General features: G+C 35.3%; 1 protein-coding gene across 2 annotated transcripts in view; it reads left to right on the forward strand.

Moving 5' to 3' along the window:
- The window catches only part of YTHDF3 (YTH N6-methyladenosine RNA binding protein 3), a 40618-nt gene extending 20716 nt beyond the window's left edge, over positions 1-19902 (forward strand). For both annotated transcript variants that reach the window (XM_037803483.1, XM_037803481.1), the window contains exon 5: positions 18190-19902. In XM_037803483.1, the coding sequence (XP_037659411.1) occupies positions 18190-18213 (24 nt within the window). In that variant the 3' untranslated portion in view covers positions 18214-19902. The remainder of the gene's footprint in view (positions 1-18189) is intronic.
- The last annotated feature ends 1991 nt before the right edge of the window (positions 19903-21893 follow it).

The following is a 21893-nucleotide window of genomic DNA, read 5'->3' on the forward strand; positions in this document are numbered from 1 at the left end:
CTTTAAAATTTTCTGTTGTTTTTGGCCTCTTGGCATTTGCTTTACTTGATAGGGTTCTTTCAGGATATGAAAAATACCAGTCTCTAATTTGTCAAATCTACAGCTTGGTGGCGTACGCTTTGTCTAACTAACCAGCAGATGTCTGCGATTCACCTTTTCCCCTAAAGTCAGGTCTCCCTAACTTCGTCTTTGTGGTGTGTGTGGGTCTGATTCTTGTGAGGTTCATTTGCTGCACGAAGTTTGGGTGTGTTGTTGGTGCTGTCCGCTCTGAATGTGGGCCATGTGTCTGAGTGGTTAGGGAGGCAGGGCAGCTTTAATAATCAAACCTCCCAAGTTTTCCTGGAAATTTAAGGCTGTTGCAAGAGTCTAAGCCTTCGTTTCAGTCTTGCCACAGATTGTGTCTGCCGCCGACCCACAAGTCCTTGGTATTGGCATAGGGTGCCTGGGATTTCTGAGTGGGTCCCCCTTCTCAGCTGTGCTATTCCAGGACCTCTGCCGAGGGAAGGCTGTGCCATGTCACAAGTGCGCGCCGGCCCTCCAGGGAGGCCTTGGGCCGCTGGCCCTTGCAGGGTCGTTCCCAGTCTGCTGTAAAGATGGCTGAATGTGGCATGTTAATTTCCCCCTTTTCACCAAGCCCCGCCTTCTCAGCTCCAGGACAGTTAGCTGTGGGTGCACTAAAGGCCACTGTCCATGGCTGATATTGTGGCGTGTGCACAGTGCTGTGGTAAGCACTCCCCGTCACACTGGGACCCATGGCGTGGCTCTGGGCTGTGGCCCCAGGCCCAGGCAGGAGTGTCCCCAGCCCGCCAGGAAGATGGCTGCAAAGGGCGTGGTTTCTTTCTCCTTTTGGCTCCCCTCTGCCTTCCTGCCTCCGAGACAATTAGCAGCGGGTGTGGGAAGGGCTGCGTTGCTTCACTGCACAGTTCTTGCCGCTGTATCCATAGCCGCTCCTGGGTTTTTTGTTTTGTTTTGTTTTTTTAAAAGAACTAATCCATCTCCAAACGCCAACTCATGGTTTCCCCACACCACAGCGCGGCCGCGGGACTTTCAGCCGGCTCACTCACTCGTTTCAGAACGCAGACTCCTGGTTTCATCAAATGCACGGTCCCTGTGGATTTAGCAGACCTTGTCTGGCTGATGGATCGCTGGAACTGGTGTTCTGGGTCTCTTTCTGGCTTTTATCTAGTATTTTTCACGGAGGTGTTTTTTTTGCCCTGTCTCACCTAGCCACCATCTTAGGTTCTCCTCTACTTTCTTTATATGTTTGCATGTTGTCTGATATTTTCTTTCTGGTTACCATGTTGCTTAAGTTTAACATCCCAAGTCTGTTAACAATCCTGTTTGCTTTTATAGAAAGTTAACTTCGATAGTATACACAAATTGTGTTCCTAGACCCCTCCAGTTCCCCATCTTTATGTATTTTTTGTCATACAGTACATGTTTTGTATATTATGAGTCCCAGACCACTGATACATGATTACATTTTGTGCATTTGTCTTTTAGAGTCTGTGGGAAGTAAAAAGTGGAGTTACAAACCACAAATACTGTACAATAGTACTAGTATTTATATTTACCAGTGTCATTATCTTTACCGGAGATCTTTTTTTTTTTCTTCAGGTGGCTTTAGTCATTTGTCTAGTGTCCTTTCCTTTCAAGCTACAGAACAGTGTTTCCAGATATATATATATATATATGTATATATATTTCTTGGTTGGCAGAGGTTTGTTTTCAGCACTTTAAATATGTTTTGCCACTGCCTTTTTTGCCTCCATGGTTTCCAATGAGAAATGGGCATTTAATCTTATTGAGGTTCCCTTGTATGTGACATGCTGCTTTTCTCCTGTAGCTTTCAGAATTTTCTCATATTTGGCATTTGACAATTTGATTATAACATGGTGTGGGTCTATTGGCATTTATCCTGTTTGGAATTCATTGAGCATCTTGATGTGTATATTATTGTTGTTTGCTAAATTTGTCTTTGAATATTTTCTCTGGCCCTTTCTTTCCTCTCCTTCTGGAACTCCCACCAATGTGTGCATTGGTACACTTGATGGTGTTCCACAGATTCCTCAGGCTCTATTCACTTTTCTTCATTGTTTCTTCTTTTTGCTCCTCAGACTGGATGATTTCCATTGTCTATCTTCAAGTTCTCTGATTCTTTCTTCTGCCAGCTCCAATCTGCTGTTGAACCCCACTAGAGAATTTTTAATTTCTGTTACTGTGGTCTTCAGCTCTGTTTGGTTCCTTTTCATAATTTCTATCTCTCTTTTGACATTCTCTTTGTGTTATCTTTTCTGTTTCCTGGTTTCCTTTAGTTCTTTGTCCGTATTTCCTTTAGCTCTTTGAGTGTATTTAAGACGATTATTTGAAAGTCTTTGTCTGGTATGTCAGGTCTTATCCTCTTCATTGATGGTTTCTAATGCTTTAATCTTCTCATTTGCCTGGGCCATCACTTCCTGTTTCTTTTTATGTTTTGTAATCTTCTGTTGAAACCTGAGTGTTTTGGTATTTTAATGTGTTCAGGCTGGAATTTAGATTTGGAGGCGTCTGTTTCTTAAGCTTGTGTGCAGCTAGTGTTATTACAGAGCTTGCCTTGAATGCCAGGAGCTAATTAAAAAGAAAAAAAAAAAAAGGAAAGGAAATAAAATACCTTTCCCAGACTTTGCAGATTAACCTGTGAGAGTGTTGTCCTTCAGAGCTAATATATACATTGAATTTAGGGAATAGCTCGGGCCAAAGTTTAGGAGCCTCCCCAATCCTTTCTGTGCATGTGTCTTTTCTTGTCTTGGGCATGCACATGTGGCTGCAGAAATTCCCCCATTTACATGGATATGAATGTCCCGTCTTTCCTCGGAAACTGTTTTCTCACAGTCCTAAGCACTGCACTCTATGTCCTATTGCCAGCAGTCCCTTCCCAAGCAGCCACTTGATTTCTGTCCCACAGCGTTCTATGGGAGATCTCTGTGAGCTACCTTCTATACACAGGGCAAGCTCTGGGACAGTGAGTCCATAAAGCCACCACCAGGCAGATTGAACCAGCATTCATGCTATCAGTATTTGCATGAGAGTTTCTCTCCTCCCTCTGGAACCGGCACCAGTAGCCCCCACTAGGAGTATGGGCTGGCTCTGCATCCAGCTGGTGAGGAGTGTGGAAGAGGCCAGCCAGGGCAACAGGAGATCCTACTGCTTTTGTGTGGCCTTTTTCTTGGTTCAGCACCTCCTTTGTTACTACAGTCCTTTAACTGTTTTCTGGAGCTTTTGGAAAGATGTTATCAATTCTTGATGGTTGTCCATTCTGTGGGGTGATGGAGCCCTCAAGTTTCTCACTATTCCATTTTGATCTTGACAGGGTTCTCTTTCCTTTGTTTTCATATAAGTTTTGTAGTTTAACATTTTATATTTAGTTTGTGATTACTGTAGTTTTCTTCCATGTCTCTTTTCCCCATGTTAATGTTTTTCTTTAATTTATTGAGCATACTTATAATAGCAAGCAAGAACTTAAAACATTTATGTTCTTTCTGTCATTGCTGGCTGTGTTTCTGTTGACCTTTTTTGTGGTTGTTTTGGCAGTGGAAGAGTTCCCCTGGTTGTCTTCCCAATTGTTCACCAAGGGAACTGCATGATATGTCCTGTCTACCTACAGAAAATTTAGAAAGTCTGACCCCCCACCCCCATTTTAGGGTGAGTGGTTCAACTGCAGAGGAACTCCATGCCAGTTATTTTTAGAATTTTATAGTTCTTTGTTCTTAGAGTTAAACAGGTAATTTTGATATATTTCGGTAAACTGTGCTTGGTGAAAGAAAAACCAAAACAAACAAATCTTCAGGGAATAGACGATTACTTAAAATACAAAAAAAAATTGTAATTTGTGTTTTTAGAGAAGTTTCCTTTGTGAAAATTGTGGAGAACCTGAGGGTGTTCTTGGAAATTAGAAATGTAATTGCCGAAGTAAAAGAATCAGTGGCAAGCAGATTAATAAAATGTTCATGTTGGAATCCAGTTGATAACTGAATTTCAAATCAAAGAGATCACTTAAATGTGGAATAATAGAGTTGAAAAAATATAAACTGTGTGGTAGAAAGAGAGGAGTTCGAGCATCTCTCTGGAGGAGTATTAAAAGAATATAGGGGGAAAATTCAAAGGGGGAATAAGTAAAGACAATTTTCTAGAGCTACGGAGTACACTTTTTTGGATGTCATGGGATTCAAGTGACCTGCAGGATTGTTTAAAATTTTTTTAAAAAATTCATTATCTACAAAAGAAGAATCAGACTGTTGCTGGAATTCTCTTCTACAACCCTGAATACTCAAAAGTAAAACCTAAGTTGGGGGAGGGAGGAATGTTTTATAGAATTATATCGGGAAAGATGAATGTATAATTAAATCAGTGAAGTGTGGGCGCATGAGAGTTTCAAAACTTAAAAATTAAGAATTTTTCAGATGTACAAGAACTCAGTTACCTCCCTTACATGAAAAAAATTACTTGAAGAGATACTTTAGAACGAGAAAGGAATTCAAGAAACATAACATCATGTATAATGCACTAGTAGGTGGGTAAATTAGAATACATAACTCAGCAAGGGCCTTATTGGTGTTCGGGGTTGGGCAAGTCCTTGTTGTCTATGGCTCATTTAGGGACTTACAGCATCTTACCCTGTCTACTAAGAGTCACTACGGTCCTTCATTCCTGACAAACAAAATGTACCCTTAGTTGGGAACCATTGACTTTGAAGTGAAAGAAGCTTTAAAAAAAAGAAATAAAGAAAAGAAAATATTTCCTGCTAATCTTTATTCTTATTGGAACAAACAGGCTGTATGAGAACAGGACTTGCTTTGTTTTCTCCTAAATTCCTAGTACCTAGACAATTGCCTGCCACTTAAATAGATTTTTTAGTAAATCTGTGGTTTGAATATTATAGAAGGTTTCTTTCCTTATTGAGCCAGTCACTGTACTTTGTTTAGGAACTATTGATAATTTAAGTTACATAATAAATCCTGTTTGTTTGTTTTTTTTCCATTTGTAGAAATGGGCAGTAGAATATAAAGGATTTAATTATAGTTAGAATAGAATGTTAATAGAGTGAGAAGGCAGTTTAAGGAAGGGTAAATAAATGCACTGATTTTCTTTTTTGAAAGTTACAGACACTTGTATAAAGTTGATAAACCAATGAATAGTGCCTTCAGCATTTTATTTAAAGTTGTAAGGACAGCCACTAAAAGAATGAAAAATAGTGTGGCTTTTAGTATAGGGAAGGAGAAGAGAAATGGGAAGTAAATTCAGTGTGATAAATGACTCATATACAATGAAGAATTGAGTATCTCAATTGATAAATTAATTAAATTAATTTATCTATTAGTATGCTATTTAAATTTATATTAGTAGACCATCAGAGAAGTTAGAATTAGAGGAGAGTAGATTTTTACTTTTTAACTTTAACTTGTTTTTAAAAGAAATTATTTGCATACATTACTTCTGCAGTAAAGCTGGCAAATAAAGAAAAGAAAGAACCAATATGTAGACCCTGTGCATATTTGTCCAGGAAAAATTCAAGTCATCTACATTGCAGTTAGAATCTATTTTTATTTTAGATAATTTGTTTAATGAAATTTTACCATTGCTGTACTGAATGTGAGTCATGTGGATCCTACTATATTCTTTCATTTTCATTAAATCCTTTTTGATCAAGAAGCATCTGAGCTGAGAGTTATAATTTGATTAGCTGTTTTAATTCTACGTAGGAATAATTAAGAGTTTTCAATTGCCTGTAACTTTTACATGAGCTTCAAAAATAAGGCAGTTACCTATTCCCCCAGAAAGATGGAGCCCTGCAGCTTACACAGAAATAAGTGAGGCTTAATTATACTTAAGTCCTTAAATATTGTTATTAGTTTCTAGAATCTGTTTCAATCATGTGTGCTATCGTTATATTGTTAAATATTTCCAAAGGCTAAATTTTAATACCTGATAATTGTTTCCTATATTTGGAATAATTTTAATTTTAAGTTGAGATGATATGAAGTCTTTCTCAAAGTGCCCAAGTTTGTGTTAACATTTAAGAAATTATTTTTAACAATAATTATCCCTGCAACAACAGTAAACATTTCCCTGATAGTTGTATACTTATTTTCCTTAAGTGGAACATTTTTAGTCTTCCCACTAATTAAAGTACAGTTCTTAGGAAGAAGAGAGTGTTGAAGTCTCTATTTGCCTACCTTTTGGTAAGCTTTTTTGTGGTCGTGGTTCCTGGTTGCTGATGAAGTTGATGATAATTAACAAACAAATTTAGTATATAGAATCTTAATTTTCCTTTTTCATTGTAAGATTTTGTGGAGTATTTCTCTGGAAATAGTTTTGGGCCTAGGATGTGAAACACTTCAAGATGCCATAAACTTCTGTGTTACATGTTTAAGTGCATAATTCTCTGATAAAGCACTGAATGGCATTTATTTTGAATAGTCAAGATGACTTCCATTTGTATTGCAGTAGTAGTCTTTGCTGAACTCAGTAAATATTCTTTAAAGAGTCCGGGTGGGAAAGGAGGAGGTGCTTTGATTAAAAAAACTCCATAGTGCTCCAGTCCATGCTGCTATGTTACGTTATGATGCTGATGAAGAATTTTATGAGGTTTTAGTAAATGAACTCTGTCCAACTCCAACTTATCAGGTTAATTGTAGATCTTTTGGAGATATTTTTTCCATGCTATAGTAGTAAACAGTCATTGCTAAATTGAATGGCGTTTCAGTGATTTCATTTAATTATTTTTCCTCAGCAAGAAATACATGATGACTTAAGCATATATATACATAAATATGAAATATCTTAAATTTCAAGGAGAAACTGGTTATTGGATTATTCTCCTGTTTATTTTTAAAGTATGACATGCAATGTCTTAATTTAGAATAAGTTTTTCCAAGAGAAAAAAAAGCTGTAGCTATTGAAGAACAGATTCATTCTGCAGTAAGTGTAAATTGAGGTGCTTAACTAACTTTACCTGTTTCTTGGAGTGGCTTAAAATATTTTTTGTCTGTAAAACTTTCCTTTATTCATGCAACGAATTATTGACAAAGAGGAATATGCCATAGTTACTTTCCTTGATGATTGTGGATTTATGCCAAAATTTAAGTACTGAGGGCATTGCTGCCAGTCAATCAAATGAGCATAGTTAGTGCTTATCTATTGTGAATTATTATATAAGGTATCTATTGCTGCTGAGCAAATTCTCCAAAACTCAGGCTTAAAACAGCAAAACTTTTACAGTTTCTGTGGGTCACTGTTCCAATTTGCTAATGCTGATGTTTTGCAAAACACCAGAAATGGATTGGCTTTTATAAAGGGGGTTTATTTGGTTACAAAGTTACAGTCTTAAGGCCATAAAATGTCCAAGGTAGGCATCAACGATAGGGTGTCTTCACTGGAGAAAGGCTGTTGGCATCCAGAAAAACATCTGTTAGCTTGGAAGGCACGTGGCTGGCTTCTGCTTGCTCCTAGGGTGCATTTCAAAATGGTGTTCTCCAAAATGTTTCCCTTGGGGTGTTTTGTCCTCTCTTAGCTGCAGCTCCTGCTCTCCAAAATGTCTCTCTTAGCTGCTCTGTTCCTTCCATCTGTGAACTCCATTATACGACTCCAGTGATCCAATTAATACCCATGCTGAATGGGCAGGGTAATACCTCCATGGAAATGATCCAATTAAAAGTTTCACTCTCAGTTGATTGAGTCACATCTCCATGGAAACACTCAATCAAAGTATTCCAATCTAATCAAGACTAATATATCTACCCCCACAAGATTGCGTCAAAGAACATGGCTTTTTCTGGGAGACATAATACATACAAACCGGTACAGTCACCAACCTGGGCCCAGCTTAGCTGGGTCTTTGGTTTCAAAGTCACAAGGCTGCAATCAAGTTATAGGCTGGGGCTGGGATCTCACCTGAAGACTTCACTAAGGATGTGCTTCCAAAACGCATGTGGTTGGCATGATTCAGTGTAAGGATAGTTGAGCCGAGGGCCTCAGTTCCTTGTTGGCTACTGGCGAGAGACTATCCTCAGTTATTTGCCACATGAGCCTTTCCCACATAGCAGCTTGCTTCATCAAAGCATGCACGCTGAGGAGGTAATAGTTAGCAATGTTGAAGACTATAACCTAATCACAGAAGTGAAGCTTGTGCTCAGGAGAAATGTGAATACCAGGAGGAAACAGATATTTGAAATCTGTGTTAGAAACTGCCTGTCATAACTACTTTTAAACCTTTTTCATAGGTAGTGTGTATGATTGTGTATCAAGTTATTGTACATAATTTGAATTTGTGCTGTTCTGGATAGTATTGTTCATGATTATCATGTCTTTAACATTTTTATTTTTAAACTGAAAGATTAAAGTGTTGTTTAAAGTTTTTGCAGTTTTGTTACCTTTATTTTGAAATAAAAACAATACAAACCATACAGAGAACTCCAACATTCCTGTCACCGCTCGTGCCCCTTCCTCACAGATACCCATATACACCAATTTTAACATTTTGCCACATTTGCCATATCATTCTTTCTAGCCATCTATCTGCCTGGCTATCTATATTAATCCATTTCCTAAACACTTGAATGTAGCTTCTACACATGATACTCCTTGAACGCTTCATGCCAGGTACATTTCCTAGAACCAAATTCACTTACGTAATCTTAAGTACAGTTATCATTCAAGAAATTTGGCATTGCTATAAAGCTTACGGTTAATATTACAATTTTCTCATATGTCCTAAAAATAATGTCCTTTGACATTATGAGCGTTTTCTCCTCCCTTATTAGATTCCATCCAGGATCATATATTTAATTTGTCTCTTTAGTTTTGTTTTTTCAATTATGGAACCATACATACACAACTTAAACTTTCCCATCTCAACCAAACATACAATTCAGTGTAATTAAACTCATTCTCAATGTTATGGTATTCTCACCACCTCCCATTACTAAAACTTTCCCATCTCCCCAAACAGAAAATTTATGCCCATTATGAATTTACCCCCAATACTTCCTGCTCTTGGCAACTCTATATTCTAATTTCTGTCTCTGTGAGCTTGAATATTCTCTAGTGTTTTCTTTGTAGTTACCATGGAGCTTAAATTTCATATCCTAAATCTATAACAATTTCATTTACTTTGATACTAACTTCACTTCAACAGCATATACAAAGTATGTTCCCTTACACCCCTCAGTCAGCCCACTTCTATGTAGTACTTGACACAAATCACATATTAAAACATTATGAGTTCAAAATCATTGCCTTTTAGTTTCTATAGGAAGTAAGAAGTAAGAGTTACACACCAAAAACACAGTAGTACTGGCTTTTATATTTACTAATGTCATTACCCTCACTGGAGATCTTTATTTCTTCATGCGGCTTTGATCTATTATCTACTGTCCTTTCCTTTTTTTTTTTCTTTAATTCATTTTTATTGAGATATATTTGCATACCATGCAGTCATACAAAACAAAGCGTATATTCAGTTGTTGACAGTACCATTATGTAGTTGTGCATTCATCACCAAAATTAATTTTTGACATTTTCATTACCACACATACAAAAATAATAGGAATAAAAATTAAAGTGAGAAAGAACAATTGAAGTACAAAAGAACACTGAGTGCCTTTTTTCTTTTTTCTTTTTTTTTTCCTTCCCCTGTTTTCTACTCATCCATCCATAAACTAGACAAAGGGGAGTGGTGTCCATATGGCTTTCCCAATCACATTGTCACCCCTCATAAGCTACATTTTTATACAATCGTCTTCAAGGTTCATGGGTTCTGTCATTTAATTTTAAAAATTTAATCTTTATCCCTGGTGAATATAACTTTGATTGGGAGTATCAAGAAGTTGAGGTAAATTTTTTGAGATCAGTTTGGTAGTCAACAAAGACATTCAGAGCTTAGAGTATTGTATGTTCAAGTATTCTAGAATGGCTAAAACTTGGAAGGAGTACAGGAAATGAGAGAAAGTTAGAAAGATAAATCAGTTAATGAAACCTTTTTTAGGCATTTATTGAGCAGAATACTCTGTGATAGACACTGAAGGATAGATTTCATTAAGATAGTACTGATCTTCAAGGAGGTAAAATCTGGTAGTATCGAGTCATATTTAAACATATTTATGTCTCTAAGTTAACTGCACTTTGAATTGTCACTTAAGAAATAAGCGAATACGTGTGTTATATGAAGATAAGCTTTGTGTTTTCAATTTCACGTGATATATCAAGGCTGGTAAAACCTTTTAATAGTGTTTTGTTTTATGTTTTTTCTTTCCATTTTTGTTAGTACAGGTAAGAAATTATCTCCATAAAATTCAGCTTATGTGGTCTGTAGCAAGTTAGTATACCATTTACTAGAGGTTGAGTTAATCTCTTCATTATGGGAGATCCCCACCAGACTTTACTAACCATATTATAGTCTTAATTCTGAGAAAAACTGACTTTACTGTTTCTTGGCAAAAATCTTTGAATTTATTGGAAAAATGTTTTAATGCTAGTATCTTAGACAATATTGTGCTCTCTGTTGCATTCAAAGTAACATTTTATGAGGGAATGGAAAAAAGTGTTATAGAATCTATAGTAAAGGAACTAGGATATTCAGAAACTACTATTCAGCAATTCTACATGTGAAAGATAATCTGGAATATAATAATTTTATTTTCATTTTATTATAAGTGTTCAGAACTGACACCCAGAATATGAGTAAGTGGATTCCTTTGCTTGTCTTTAAGAGCTTCTGTTGTCATGTCCCTGATTAGGGAAGTAAATACTCTTTTTCTGACTGTTACTGTACTAGCACACATCTTCTATTTTAGTCAGGCCTATATCACTTTACATTTAGATCCTACTTTTCTTTTCTTAACTGTGTTTCCATATTCAACAGGTGGATATTAAAGATTTGTGAGCCACCCAAAGATAAATAACCCTTTCTTTGTAGAGCTCAGTCTTGCTTGGGGAGACAAACATACAATTTCTCTGAGGAGTGTTCTGTAGTCTTCAGTGTTGAAGACTTGGCATGTCTGTTGTTAATTCTGTTCCCTAAGTATTTTATAATTTTTGGTGCCATTATAAATGGAATTGTATTTTCAACTTTAATTTTCTAGTTGTTTGCTGCTAAATTATAGAAATAAAGTTGATTTTTTTATATATGTCCTTTTTGTATCCTGTGACCATTCACCTATTTCTTGTAGTTCTAATAGAACATTCTTAGAATTTTCTACCTAACAATCACATTTTCTGCAAATAGAGACTTTTATTTTTTACTTACTGATCTTTGTTTTTTCCTGAGATTTTTACTTTTAATAGTGTTACTTAAATGTGAAATTAAGTGAAAATGATAAAAACCAAAACAAACTATGCATAAAAATTAATATGATGGATGATGATATTTTGCTGAAACTAAATCACAACTCAAAACCTGAATTTAGTCCTGACTCTTAGAGCCATGTTCTTATTCTCTTTTTGAACTATCTAAACTGCCCTTTAAATTTCTTCCTAATTCTTGCTTTGTGTAGGTACACTTTGAGGTTATTTGATCTTTGTTTGGCACAGATGAATAATTTATATTTTGAGACTTCGTCTGTTCTTTTCTCAGACACAAAACTTGGGCACTGGAATCTTTTGGGGTAGTTATATATTATAATGTGATCATGTAAAGGATTAAGAATGTTAAAGCCCCATTAAAATGGAAACAAAAGTGTAAAAAATTGGAAGAGTTGATTTCTAAGAATAGAACCTCTATTCTCAAAGTATAATCATTGTCCCTTTCCCTGGTGATTATTTGGTTTTCAGTTTGTTTAGCAGTGGAGAAATGCTCTGTTTTCCTTTACATTCGTTGTCTGTTGCTCTCTTATGCAAAGGGAGCTACCATATGGCTGAGACAGTGCACATCTCAGTATTATAGCACTGCAACAGCTCTGGGCAAATGCTCAGACTGTTGAACAGCTGTTTCTTTTTTTCTTTCAGCTGGGGTTTTTATCCATCTGTTACTCCTCTTGTTCTACTTCTTAACGTGAGTTTTTCCAGTCCTATAGGCCAACCTATGCAGATTTAATTCCTGGCAATCATTAATTTTTCTGAGGAATTAAGTGTATTAGATGTTTTAACTTCAGTTAGTCTACTCTCTCATTGTTCATCTGTAACCTTTGTCTTTTCTGGAAACATGCACACTGTTTATTTCTTTTTTTAAATTTAAAAATATAGTCTGATGTATTTCATTTTGGGGTGGAATTTAAGTAACACTTTTATCCTCAACACAGTGCAGAGAGGAGGAGGACAGTCATTAAAATAACAATGCCCTGTGGAACATCTCTGTATTTTCGGATGTCTTCAGCAATATTGTTTGATATGATAATTGGTGTTTGGAAGCTTTGTGCTAGTTATATTTTTCTAGCTTTTTATTATAAATTTTTTAAACATTTATTTAGAAATAATTTGATATTTACAAAGTGTTGTAATGATAGTATAGAGTTTCTATATTCCCTTTGCTCAGTTTCCACTAATATTCACAAGTTACATAATCATGCTACATTTATTTAAGAAATTAACATTGGTACAACACTGGTAAGTAAGCTACAGACTTTTATTTGGATTTCCCTAGTTTTTCCACCAATGTTCTTTTTCTGTTCCAAGATCCAGTCTAGGATACCAACATTACATTTAATTGCTGTGTTTCCTTAGTCTCTTCTAAACAATAACTCTTTCTCCATCTTTCTTTGTGTTTCATGGCTTTGACATTTTCGATGAGTACTGGTCAGGTATTTTGTAAGATGCCTCTCAGTTTTGATTTGCCTGATGTCTTTTCGTGGTTAGGGGTTTGGGGGAAGAATACCACTGGGGTGTTATGTACTTCTCATCGCATCACATAACTGGAGAGGGGTACAGTGTATCAATATATCCTAGTACTGGTGATGTTAACTTAGGTAACCTGGTTAAGGTGGTGTCTGCTAGATTTCTCCACTGTAAATGTCCTGTTTTTTTCCTTCACATATTCTGCTGTTAGAAGCTAATCACTTAGTTTAGCCCATGCCTAAGGGGAGGGGATTCAAGCTCCACCTCCTGTAGGGAAGCTTCTGGAAGAATTAGTGAAATTTTCTTTACATGTAATTATTGTTGTTCTATTTATTTTTTTTCTACATCTGGAATTTCTACCTCTGGAATATTCGTCTGTGATAGATGTCTTGGATCTAGCCTCTAGTTCTCTTATTTTTTATGGTTTTCATCTCTCTTTTTTTTCCTGCTCTGAATAGAGACTTTTCTTGGATTTGATATTGCATTTGACAAATGAGGCTATCTGCCATGACAATTTCCTCCTCTAATCCTCACTTTAAAACTCAGATTTGAAGCTATATAAGTGGTCTTTTAATGTATGTTGCACATGGATCTCAAATTCCTGCTTGCTTGCTGTTTCCCTCTCTCCTTTCTTTCCAGGTGTTCACTGACTCCTTCAGCTGAGTGGTTATACTCATACTCATTTTTGGATGCTGTTGCTTTTTGTTAGGCAGTTAATTTACCTCTCCTGGCTCTTTCGGGCTCAGGTTTGGTTACTGAAGCAAGCTATTGGGCCCTCTGAGGGATCTTTGTTTTCTGACTCTCCCCTAACCTGAAGGGTAGGGAATTCTTAGCTCATCTGTTAAGCTAAGTAAAAAAAAAAAAAACTGCTTCCTGGAGTTCATCTCCAAAGGCCAACCAAGTTCTGGGTCTTGGCCTTAGGGTCCTGTATTGGTCTCCAGTGCGTTTGCTTAGCCAGGATGGGGAAGAAGCCTTATATTCCCCAGTGAGACTTACTAGCCCTGAAATCTCAGACTCTACCTGGCCAAGGCTTATGCTATTAATGGATGAGGGAGGGGTGAATCCCTTTGCAAATCACTTTTGAAATGTCAATGATTATTAAAAATTAAAATAGGGTTCTGTGAATCACTTTGGAAAGTTTGTATCCTAAAGAGTATATGTTTAAAGAGTCACTTTCTGAACCTTCACTAGCAGCTTAGTCCTCCTCTCTGTGTGCTGTAATACTATACCCTTAACATAATTTGGGTTTCGTTTATCCCTGTATTGCCATACTAGTATGTACAACGATGATGTAGTTGTGTAATGTGTGCCTCGTTTTATAATTACACTAGAAGTTAGTGGTAACACTGATTGCTCAGTATTTCTTGTTCTCCTGTTTCTAGTGTTCCTTAGCCTGATAGCATGCCTATAGATACTTCATTATATTCAAATATTTATTTAGTAGTGACACTGCCGGGCAAGGTCCTAGAATTTGGCAGTAAAGATGTGATTTGTTTTAAAGCAGAGTTCTTAAAGTGTGGACCATAGACTTCTGGAGAGCTTGAGCTTTGTTGATAGACATTTACTATGTATTGAGGAATCCCAAATTTGTGTGCACACCATGGACCTTTCCTCGTACGTTGAGATTCAAACCCAGTTGCCTATTTGACACCTTCACTTAGTTGTCTAATGCACATGTTAAATTTAAGGGAACTCTGGTTTCTTTGTCCCAAACCTCTAGCTTAGTAGAGAGCACCACTGGCCTTCTAGTTGTTTATGCCAAAAGTCCTAAACTAATATTTGATGTTTCTCTTTCTTAATTCATATCTAATCCATCAGCAAGTCTTGATGGCCTTCAAATTGTAAGCAGAATCCAAGAAGTCTCGTAGCTCTTTACCTCTTCCACCCTGGTCACCCTGCTATTACATTACCGTGGATTATTGTGATAGCCTTCTTACTGGTCTTCCAGCTTCCCCTTTTCTCCCCTATACTCTCTGATCGGGAAAACAACCCTTAAGAGATCTGTTTGTGACAAGCAAGATGGGACTGTTATTTTTCTCATGCTTTTCTTGTCAATTTAATATCAAAGTATTTATGCTAACTTCAAAATAGTTCAGGAAATATTACCTCTTTTTCTATTCTCAAATAGTTTGTGTAAATTTGGAATTATCAGTTCTGGGAAGCTTAATCAAATGCACTTGTCAAACCATGTGAGCTTCGTGGGTTTTTTATTGTTTTGGGTAGATTTAAAATTACTGATTAAACTTCTTTAGTTATTATAAGCGTCTTCAGGTTTTCTAGTCTTGAGTTTAATTTGGTAAATTATATTTTTAAAGAAGTTGCCTATTTTGTCTTAAGCTTTCAAATTTATTGGCGTAAAGTTATTCATCTATCGTTATTTTTATTCTTATCTGTGTTCATGATTTTTTCTATGCTTCAGTTCTCTCCCTTTTTTAAGTCAGTCTTATCAGAGATGTTTCTGTAGTTAGCTTTTTTTTTTTTAACACAGCTTTTAATTTTTGTTCTGTATGGTTGTTTTCATTTTGTTTTTGCTTTCCATTTCATGACTTTCTGCTGCTTTTTTCATTCCTTCTACTTTTGACATTTTCACCAGAGCTGGCTTGTTAATTTTTTTTTTTTAAGTAAATTAATTTATATTTTTACTAACTTGTCTACTTTGTTAGTTACTAAGAGAAGTGTGTTATCTTCTCCTGCTATCATTGTGGGTTTATCAGCTTCTCTTTGTACTTCTGACAATTTTAAGTATATTTTAAGGGTATATTTTTAGTTTAGTGTTAGTTTTTTCAAAAATTGTTTATTGCATATGTAGTGACTCCTTTTCTCTCCAGTAATGATTTTTGCCTTTCAGATCTTTTTGTCTGATTTAATATAGTTACACTATATTTAGTATAGTCTTCATTTGGTCTGTGTTGTCCTTTGGCTTTCTATTATTTTACTTTTAACCTTTCTATGTTATGCTTTAGGTTTGACTCTTATAAATCATGTCTAGCTAGGTTTTTAAAAAGTCTGGGCTGATAATTTGTCTTTTTCATTTATGAGCTAACATTTATTTATTGTGACTTCTGATATAAATGACAGACATGTTTATTTCTACCATTTTATTTTGTAGAAATAATTAATATAACTCTTTCTAAGCTACCCATCCTCCCGCCCCCATTTCTGTCTTCCTGGATTGATGCGGTATTCTCTATTCTCCTCTTGTCCACTGAATTGGAAGTTAGTATTTTGTGTCTTTTTCTTTTTTGAGTGATTCAGTTAAAATGTATACTTTGATTGCAGTTCAAACTGAAGCAGCATTTCTGACTTCCATTTAAATAACATGGGATCCTTGAGGATTTAACAGGTTTTAATCATCTTTCTCACATTTTAACTTCACTTTGTCAATCTTAAGTAGAATCATAACTTTTCTGTAATTTCTGGGGCTCTTCATGTAGTGGTAAATCTCTCTAGTTTTGATCAGTTATCTTTTGGCAAGACTGAACAGTATGCTCTTGCCTTTTCATACTTCATCTATAGTCTGTAATACCATCTTTTATATCTAGCTAATTAGAGCATACTTCCCAGACTTCTCATACAAATTGGTTTCCTTCAGCTGAGAGCTAAGCTTTCTTTAAGTTTAGTGTTGTTTGTAAAAATTTTTAGGGCCTTTGTAAAATTGAACTATAGCTTCGTGGTTATCAAACTCTTTCTTTCTTTTGGTTTTTGTTTTTTCCTTTTGCTTATGTTGTTGGATTTCTGTTTTTGTTTATCCTTTTGAAATCTGCTTAATCAAGCAAGCTGTTTGATTTTGTTTTTATCCTCTCCTTGTTTCAGTGTATTACACTTTTGAGTTCTGTGAGTCTATGAAATAATTTTATTTGCAGTTAGTATGTAGCAGGACATTTATTTTATTAGCTTTACACAATTAAATATTGTTATTCAAGTTCCAGACATATATTAACATATAAAATAACAAAGAAAGGACTTTAGTAAAGAACTAGAAGTTTTCTTTTGAATTTAAAATACAGGTTTCTAATAGTGTCACACATGATTGGGAACTAATTTGACACTGCAAAATATGTTCACATTCATTGTAGAACATGTATTATACATGCAGAATTAAAATGGGAGTGGCAAAATGAGAAAGAATCCTATAATGTGTTAAACACTAGTGGTTTTCAAAGTGAGTCCCTGGACCAGCATCAGTATCACCTATGAGCTTTTTAAAATGCAAATTAACAGGTCCCACCTCAGACCTGGCTTGATTTGACAAGCCATCCATATGATTCTGACCCAATGAGTTAACATTAAAACAAGATGATACAAATACTTGATGCATTCAGTTATGAAGTATGCACAATACAATGCTAGTCGTCTTTTGTTTTCAAAGACAAAAGTATTATCAGTGAATACTTAAGAGACATTGTGAAAACATTACTCAGTTTGACTTTTGTTCAAGTGGTTTCTGCTACTTAGTGTTTTAGTTTTCCTCCGCTGCTGAAGCAAGTAACATGCAGTGGGTTGGTTTAAACAATGGGAATGTATTAGCTTACAGTTTTGAGACTAGGAAAAAGTCCAAATCAAGGAGTCATCAAGGTGATGCTTTCTTTCTGAAGACTGGCATTCTGGAGCTGGCTGCACATGGCAGCCTCTCCTTGTCTCTTCCTTCTCTTCCCAGCCCCATTGACCTTCAACTTCTTGCTTCCCCTGCAGTCCTCTCTGTCTGAATTTCATTCTGCTTACAAAGGACTCCAGTAATAGGATTAGACCCGTCCTGATTGGGTTGGACCACACCTTAACGGAAGTAACCTCATCAAAAGGTCCTAGGTGCAATAGGTTCCCAAGCACAGGAATCGATTAAATTTAAGAACATGTTTTTTTTCTGGGACACATACAGCCCCAAACCACCACACTTAGAAAGAATTGTTATATTCTCTCAGTTTACTAATGTCATACTCCAGCAATTGGTTGCATCTGCCTAACATTCACCATACTTCTTGACGTGAAAAGTTGTGAAATGCTGTGTGAGAACAAGATATGGAGGAAATGTATGACTAAAAGTTTTTTTAAAATTAACACTGAAATCTTTAATGCAACTCTTTATCATTCCTTCTTCACCCACCCCAGCCAGTAGTTTTCATATTGCTGTCAAGTTAGTGTTTAGTTTACTCGCTACCTCATTGGTGAAAACTCAATTGAAAGGACCTGAAAGGCATTATTTTAATATTCTTGCCATAACAAAATCCTGTGGGAAAATAGGGCTGTGGAGAGGACTTTTACTCTCCTGAAATAGGTTTTTGTGTTTGGGGTTCTTTGTTTGGAGGTGGTTTACATTATATGTATATATGATTTAAATATTTAAATAATGATAGTATTTTGTTAATTCTTTGTATGTTTTTCTTTCAGGAGAGAAATAGAAACAAACAATAACCGAATGGAGATATCCTTTTAGAATTACAACACTAATGATGTAGACTCTGGAAATGCCTAATACGTCAAGGAAGACGTTATTAAGGAAGACGTTATTAAGGAAGACGTTATTAAAGCTTTTTTTCTGCTTAAGGTGACATCTTTGAACACTTTAACACAGAATTGACTCTTCTTGTAATGGTTTTCATCAGCGCATCTGCCCTTATATTCTCACCAAACACACTTGAGAACTGTAACTTCATCAAGCACTTTCTGTCCTGAAGCTTTTACCAGTATCTGCTGTCTTTTGTAATTATGCATCCTAGCTAAGGCACAGAAGACTGAATGAATGCAAGGATTCATTAACTCTTTGAATTTGTTAAATACTAACAGTTAACCATTAGAAGTGGTTCAATGATGTAAGAGTCACACTGCTTCAACTTTTTCTTTGTTGTAGTTTTTAAATTGTCAGTTTTTAGCTATTTGAGAGAATAAAAGCAAAATAATCATGCCATATTTAGTCCTGGAGTTCAAGTCTAAATGTTTATGTGAAAAATTATTGTAGTAAACTTTTAATATGGCAAAGCAACCTTAAGCTCTATTTTAGCCAAATGAAACATAATCTGAAATTATATTAGAACGTTTCCCTTGTCTTCAAACTGTTTGGTGTAACAGAATATTGATATGCAGCTTGGTGAATTTCACCAGTTAATGCACATTCTTCTCCTTTCCTTCCCCCAATGAAATGTATACTGAAAAATGTGCATTTGTCTGAGGAATTATTTTGTTTGCTTTACCACTTAATGAATCTCAAAATTTTGAGTAAATGTACCTCAGTCTAATCAGACTTTTTATGACCTTTATAACTACATTTAAAACCCTTAATTCCTATTTCTGGGTGTTTGCAAGCCTGATTGCTATCATGAAGTAAAAATTTATTACTCTAGGTATTCACTAGCTAAATAAACATAGTTCTTGTTTAGTAAGCATATACTGTTCCTCAACTTTTTTCTCCAGCTTTTGCAGTGTCCTGGCATCCTTAAAATACTTTGAAAATATGGCCTTGATCCATGGTTTAAATCAGTATCTAAGTGAATGTGTTGATGTTTATTGATCAGAGCTATATAAGTGGGAATACAGCATATATCTGGGTATTCTTATAGTTATCTTTTTGACATCTTATTTTTTCTCATTAATTACATATCAACATTAATTTTATATCTTGAAACAAATTAATTTTATATAATTAAATATGTCAAACATCTGTATTAACTGATTTGATGGAATATGGTTATAAAGAAAATGTACTACCCCTTATATTCCTGTTCTAAAAGAAGAAAGCTGTGTAGAAGGAAGATATGTTAAGGGTGAAAATAGCAATACAGTTGATTTGAATACCTTGATATTTGGCATTACTCTGTTTACATTATGTTTAGAAACGTTCTCATTTACTGTGTTCTTTGGTTACTTCAATTCATAAACTTAGTGACAGATATTTCTTGGAGGTTTTCATTTATAGAAGTTTTTTCTACAATTTTTTTCCTAAAATGTACAAATACTGTATTAAGTGAAAAAATTACAGTATTTGTAGATAACTGTAGCTACGTCACAATTCTTTGGTAGTCCCAGTGTAGTCATATCAGTGTTTACTGAAGGTAACATCAAAATATTAATAGTATATTACAAAATAAAGATTTTCTTAAAGGAAAATTGCACCTATTTTACCTTTTTAAGTGTTTAAGAAATAAGCCATGAAATCTTGTAAGTATCTCTTAACTATTTATAATGAATGAAAATTGGTATTTGGGTATAGTCACCACAGCAATGTTTTACATCCCTTAGATTATATATAGATAGAACATGTCAAAGACTTCTGTCATTCTGGAAGTCCTATTAGAGAAAACTTTAAAGGGGGATGGGGGTGACCTTGTAGAAAGGATCTGAGTCCTCTCTGGAGGTTCTCTTTTTCTTGGTGCTTTATTAGCAACTCTGAATATTTTTATAAAAATAGTTCCATTATAAATGGTCTCAAACTCGTTTAATTTACATTAAGTTTCTGTGTAGGAAGTGTCATGGAAGCACTCAAAAAACAAGCTGATTGCAATAGCAGTCTCAGAAATGTCAGATGTAATTGGGTAGTCTATTCGTGGTGAGGAGTACATCTCCCAGTGCCTTTAACCTGGATTTCTAATCTTAAGTGAAATGGGTGCAGCATTCCTTTGGTGTAAAAAAAAACAAACAACAAAACTTTTTTTTTTTCCTTCCCTTTTCAGTTGGTAATTTTGTGTTTTTCTCATTTAAGCTTTCTCCAGAGCACCTGCCTTCTCTTCCTCCTTGGTCTATCAGTATACTGCAAGATGTTCCCCCCCCCCCCCCCCCCCCCCCCCCCGAGTGAAATTATCAAAGGTTGTCTCAATAGCACAACTAACTAAATCTTTCTTAACTGTAGGGACCATTAGGGAGAGTACCTGGACTGTACAACAGGACTCACATAATCAAATGTTTGAGTAATCACAAATTAAGAAATTATTGGTCCAGTAAATTTCTTAATGTTTTTCCAAGTTCTGGTTTGAATGTTTCTTACTAAAGTTATCTTATGTGGGTATTTTATTTTGAAAGGTATTATAGTTTGTATATTTAACAGTAAGGGGAAAATGTAACCAAAATTAGTATTCTTTCTCAATACATATTGGTACTTGAAGATTCCTTTCAAAAGAAACCCCAGCCTTTTCCTAGTTTCAGTTCTTAATTCCTCATTTTAACTTAAGTGATCTTTCTAATTCAAAAGCTGTGTTCTTTTTGAATACCATGCATGGGGTAAAGCTGATGTTAAAACAGTTTGCAATAAAAAAAGAATCAGCTTAAGTCATTTAATCATTTCAAGTGCATTTTTTCATTCTTTAGAAATGTTTTGAGAAATTTAAAAAAATTTTGTTTTCATTAAGTTTTGCATATCTTTTGTTATGCCATGTAAGTTCCCGTCTTTATTGATTCTTGATTAAAGAAAAGCTATGATAAAATGATTAGTTCATTTACATTCACTTGTAGCAGTTAAATGGGAATTTGAATTTTGTCGTGTTTGGGTTTGTTCATTCCTGTGAATGATGGTACAGTTAGGTGAGATTTTCTGTTATGGTACCCAAACTCACCATTTAGTCCTCTTTAATCTTTGAGGGTTTCAATAAAAATTGTTCACTCATATCTGTGTTTTTTTTTTCTATTTTATCTTTATAAATGTCTTGCCTGCCATAGATTATTTTAACATTTTTGCCTATGATATTATGAATTTCCCAGTTTGCCGTGTCTTTCAAGTGCAAATAGATTATATCACTTGTTGTGGTTAGCAATTTAGATTAAGTAGGGGAATTAAAGAGAGGGAGGATAACAGTATATCCTAATCTTTATCCACTTATGTGAGCTTATTGAGTTACATGCTCTTAGTACTAATCTTAGAAAGGGAAGATCTATTTATTTTCGTGTGCTTGAGGAAGTAATGGCACCAACCATCTAATTAGCCTTAAACCCCCACTCTTGATACCAAGAGTGATTTTCTAACAGTCTGTGTATTAACCTTTGGAAAGATAAAGATGATATTTGGATTGGATGGTAGTGACTCTGGATATAGTGCTTTGACCATTGCCGGACTCTGAACTAAGGTTCAGAAGGGGAGCACCAAAGGCTGTAAAAATCAGAAGGCTGCA

Source organism: Choloepus didactylus, chromosome 14, assembly GCF_015220235.1.
Source record: "Choloepus didactylus isolate mChoDid1 chromosome 14, mChoDid1.pri, whole genome shotgun sequence".
Lineage (NCBI taxonomy): Eukaryota > Metazoa > Chordata > Mammalia > Pilosa > Megalonychidae > Choloepus > Choloepus didactylus.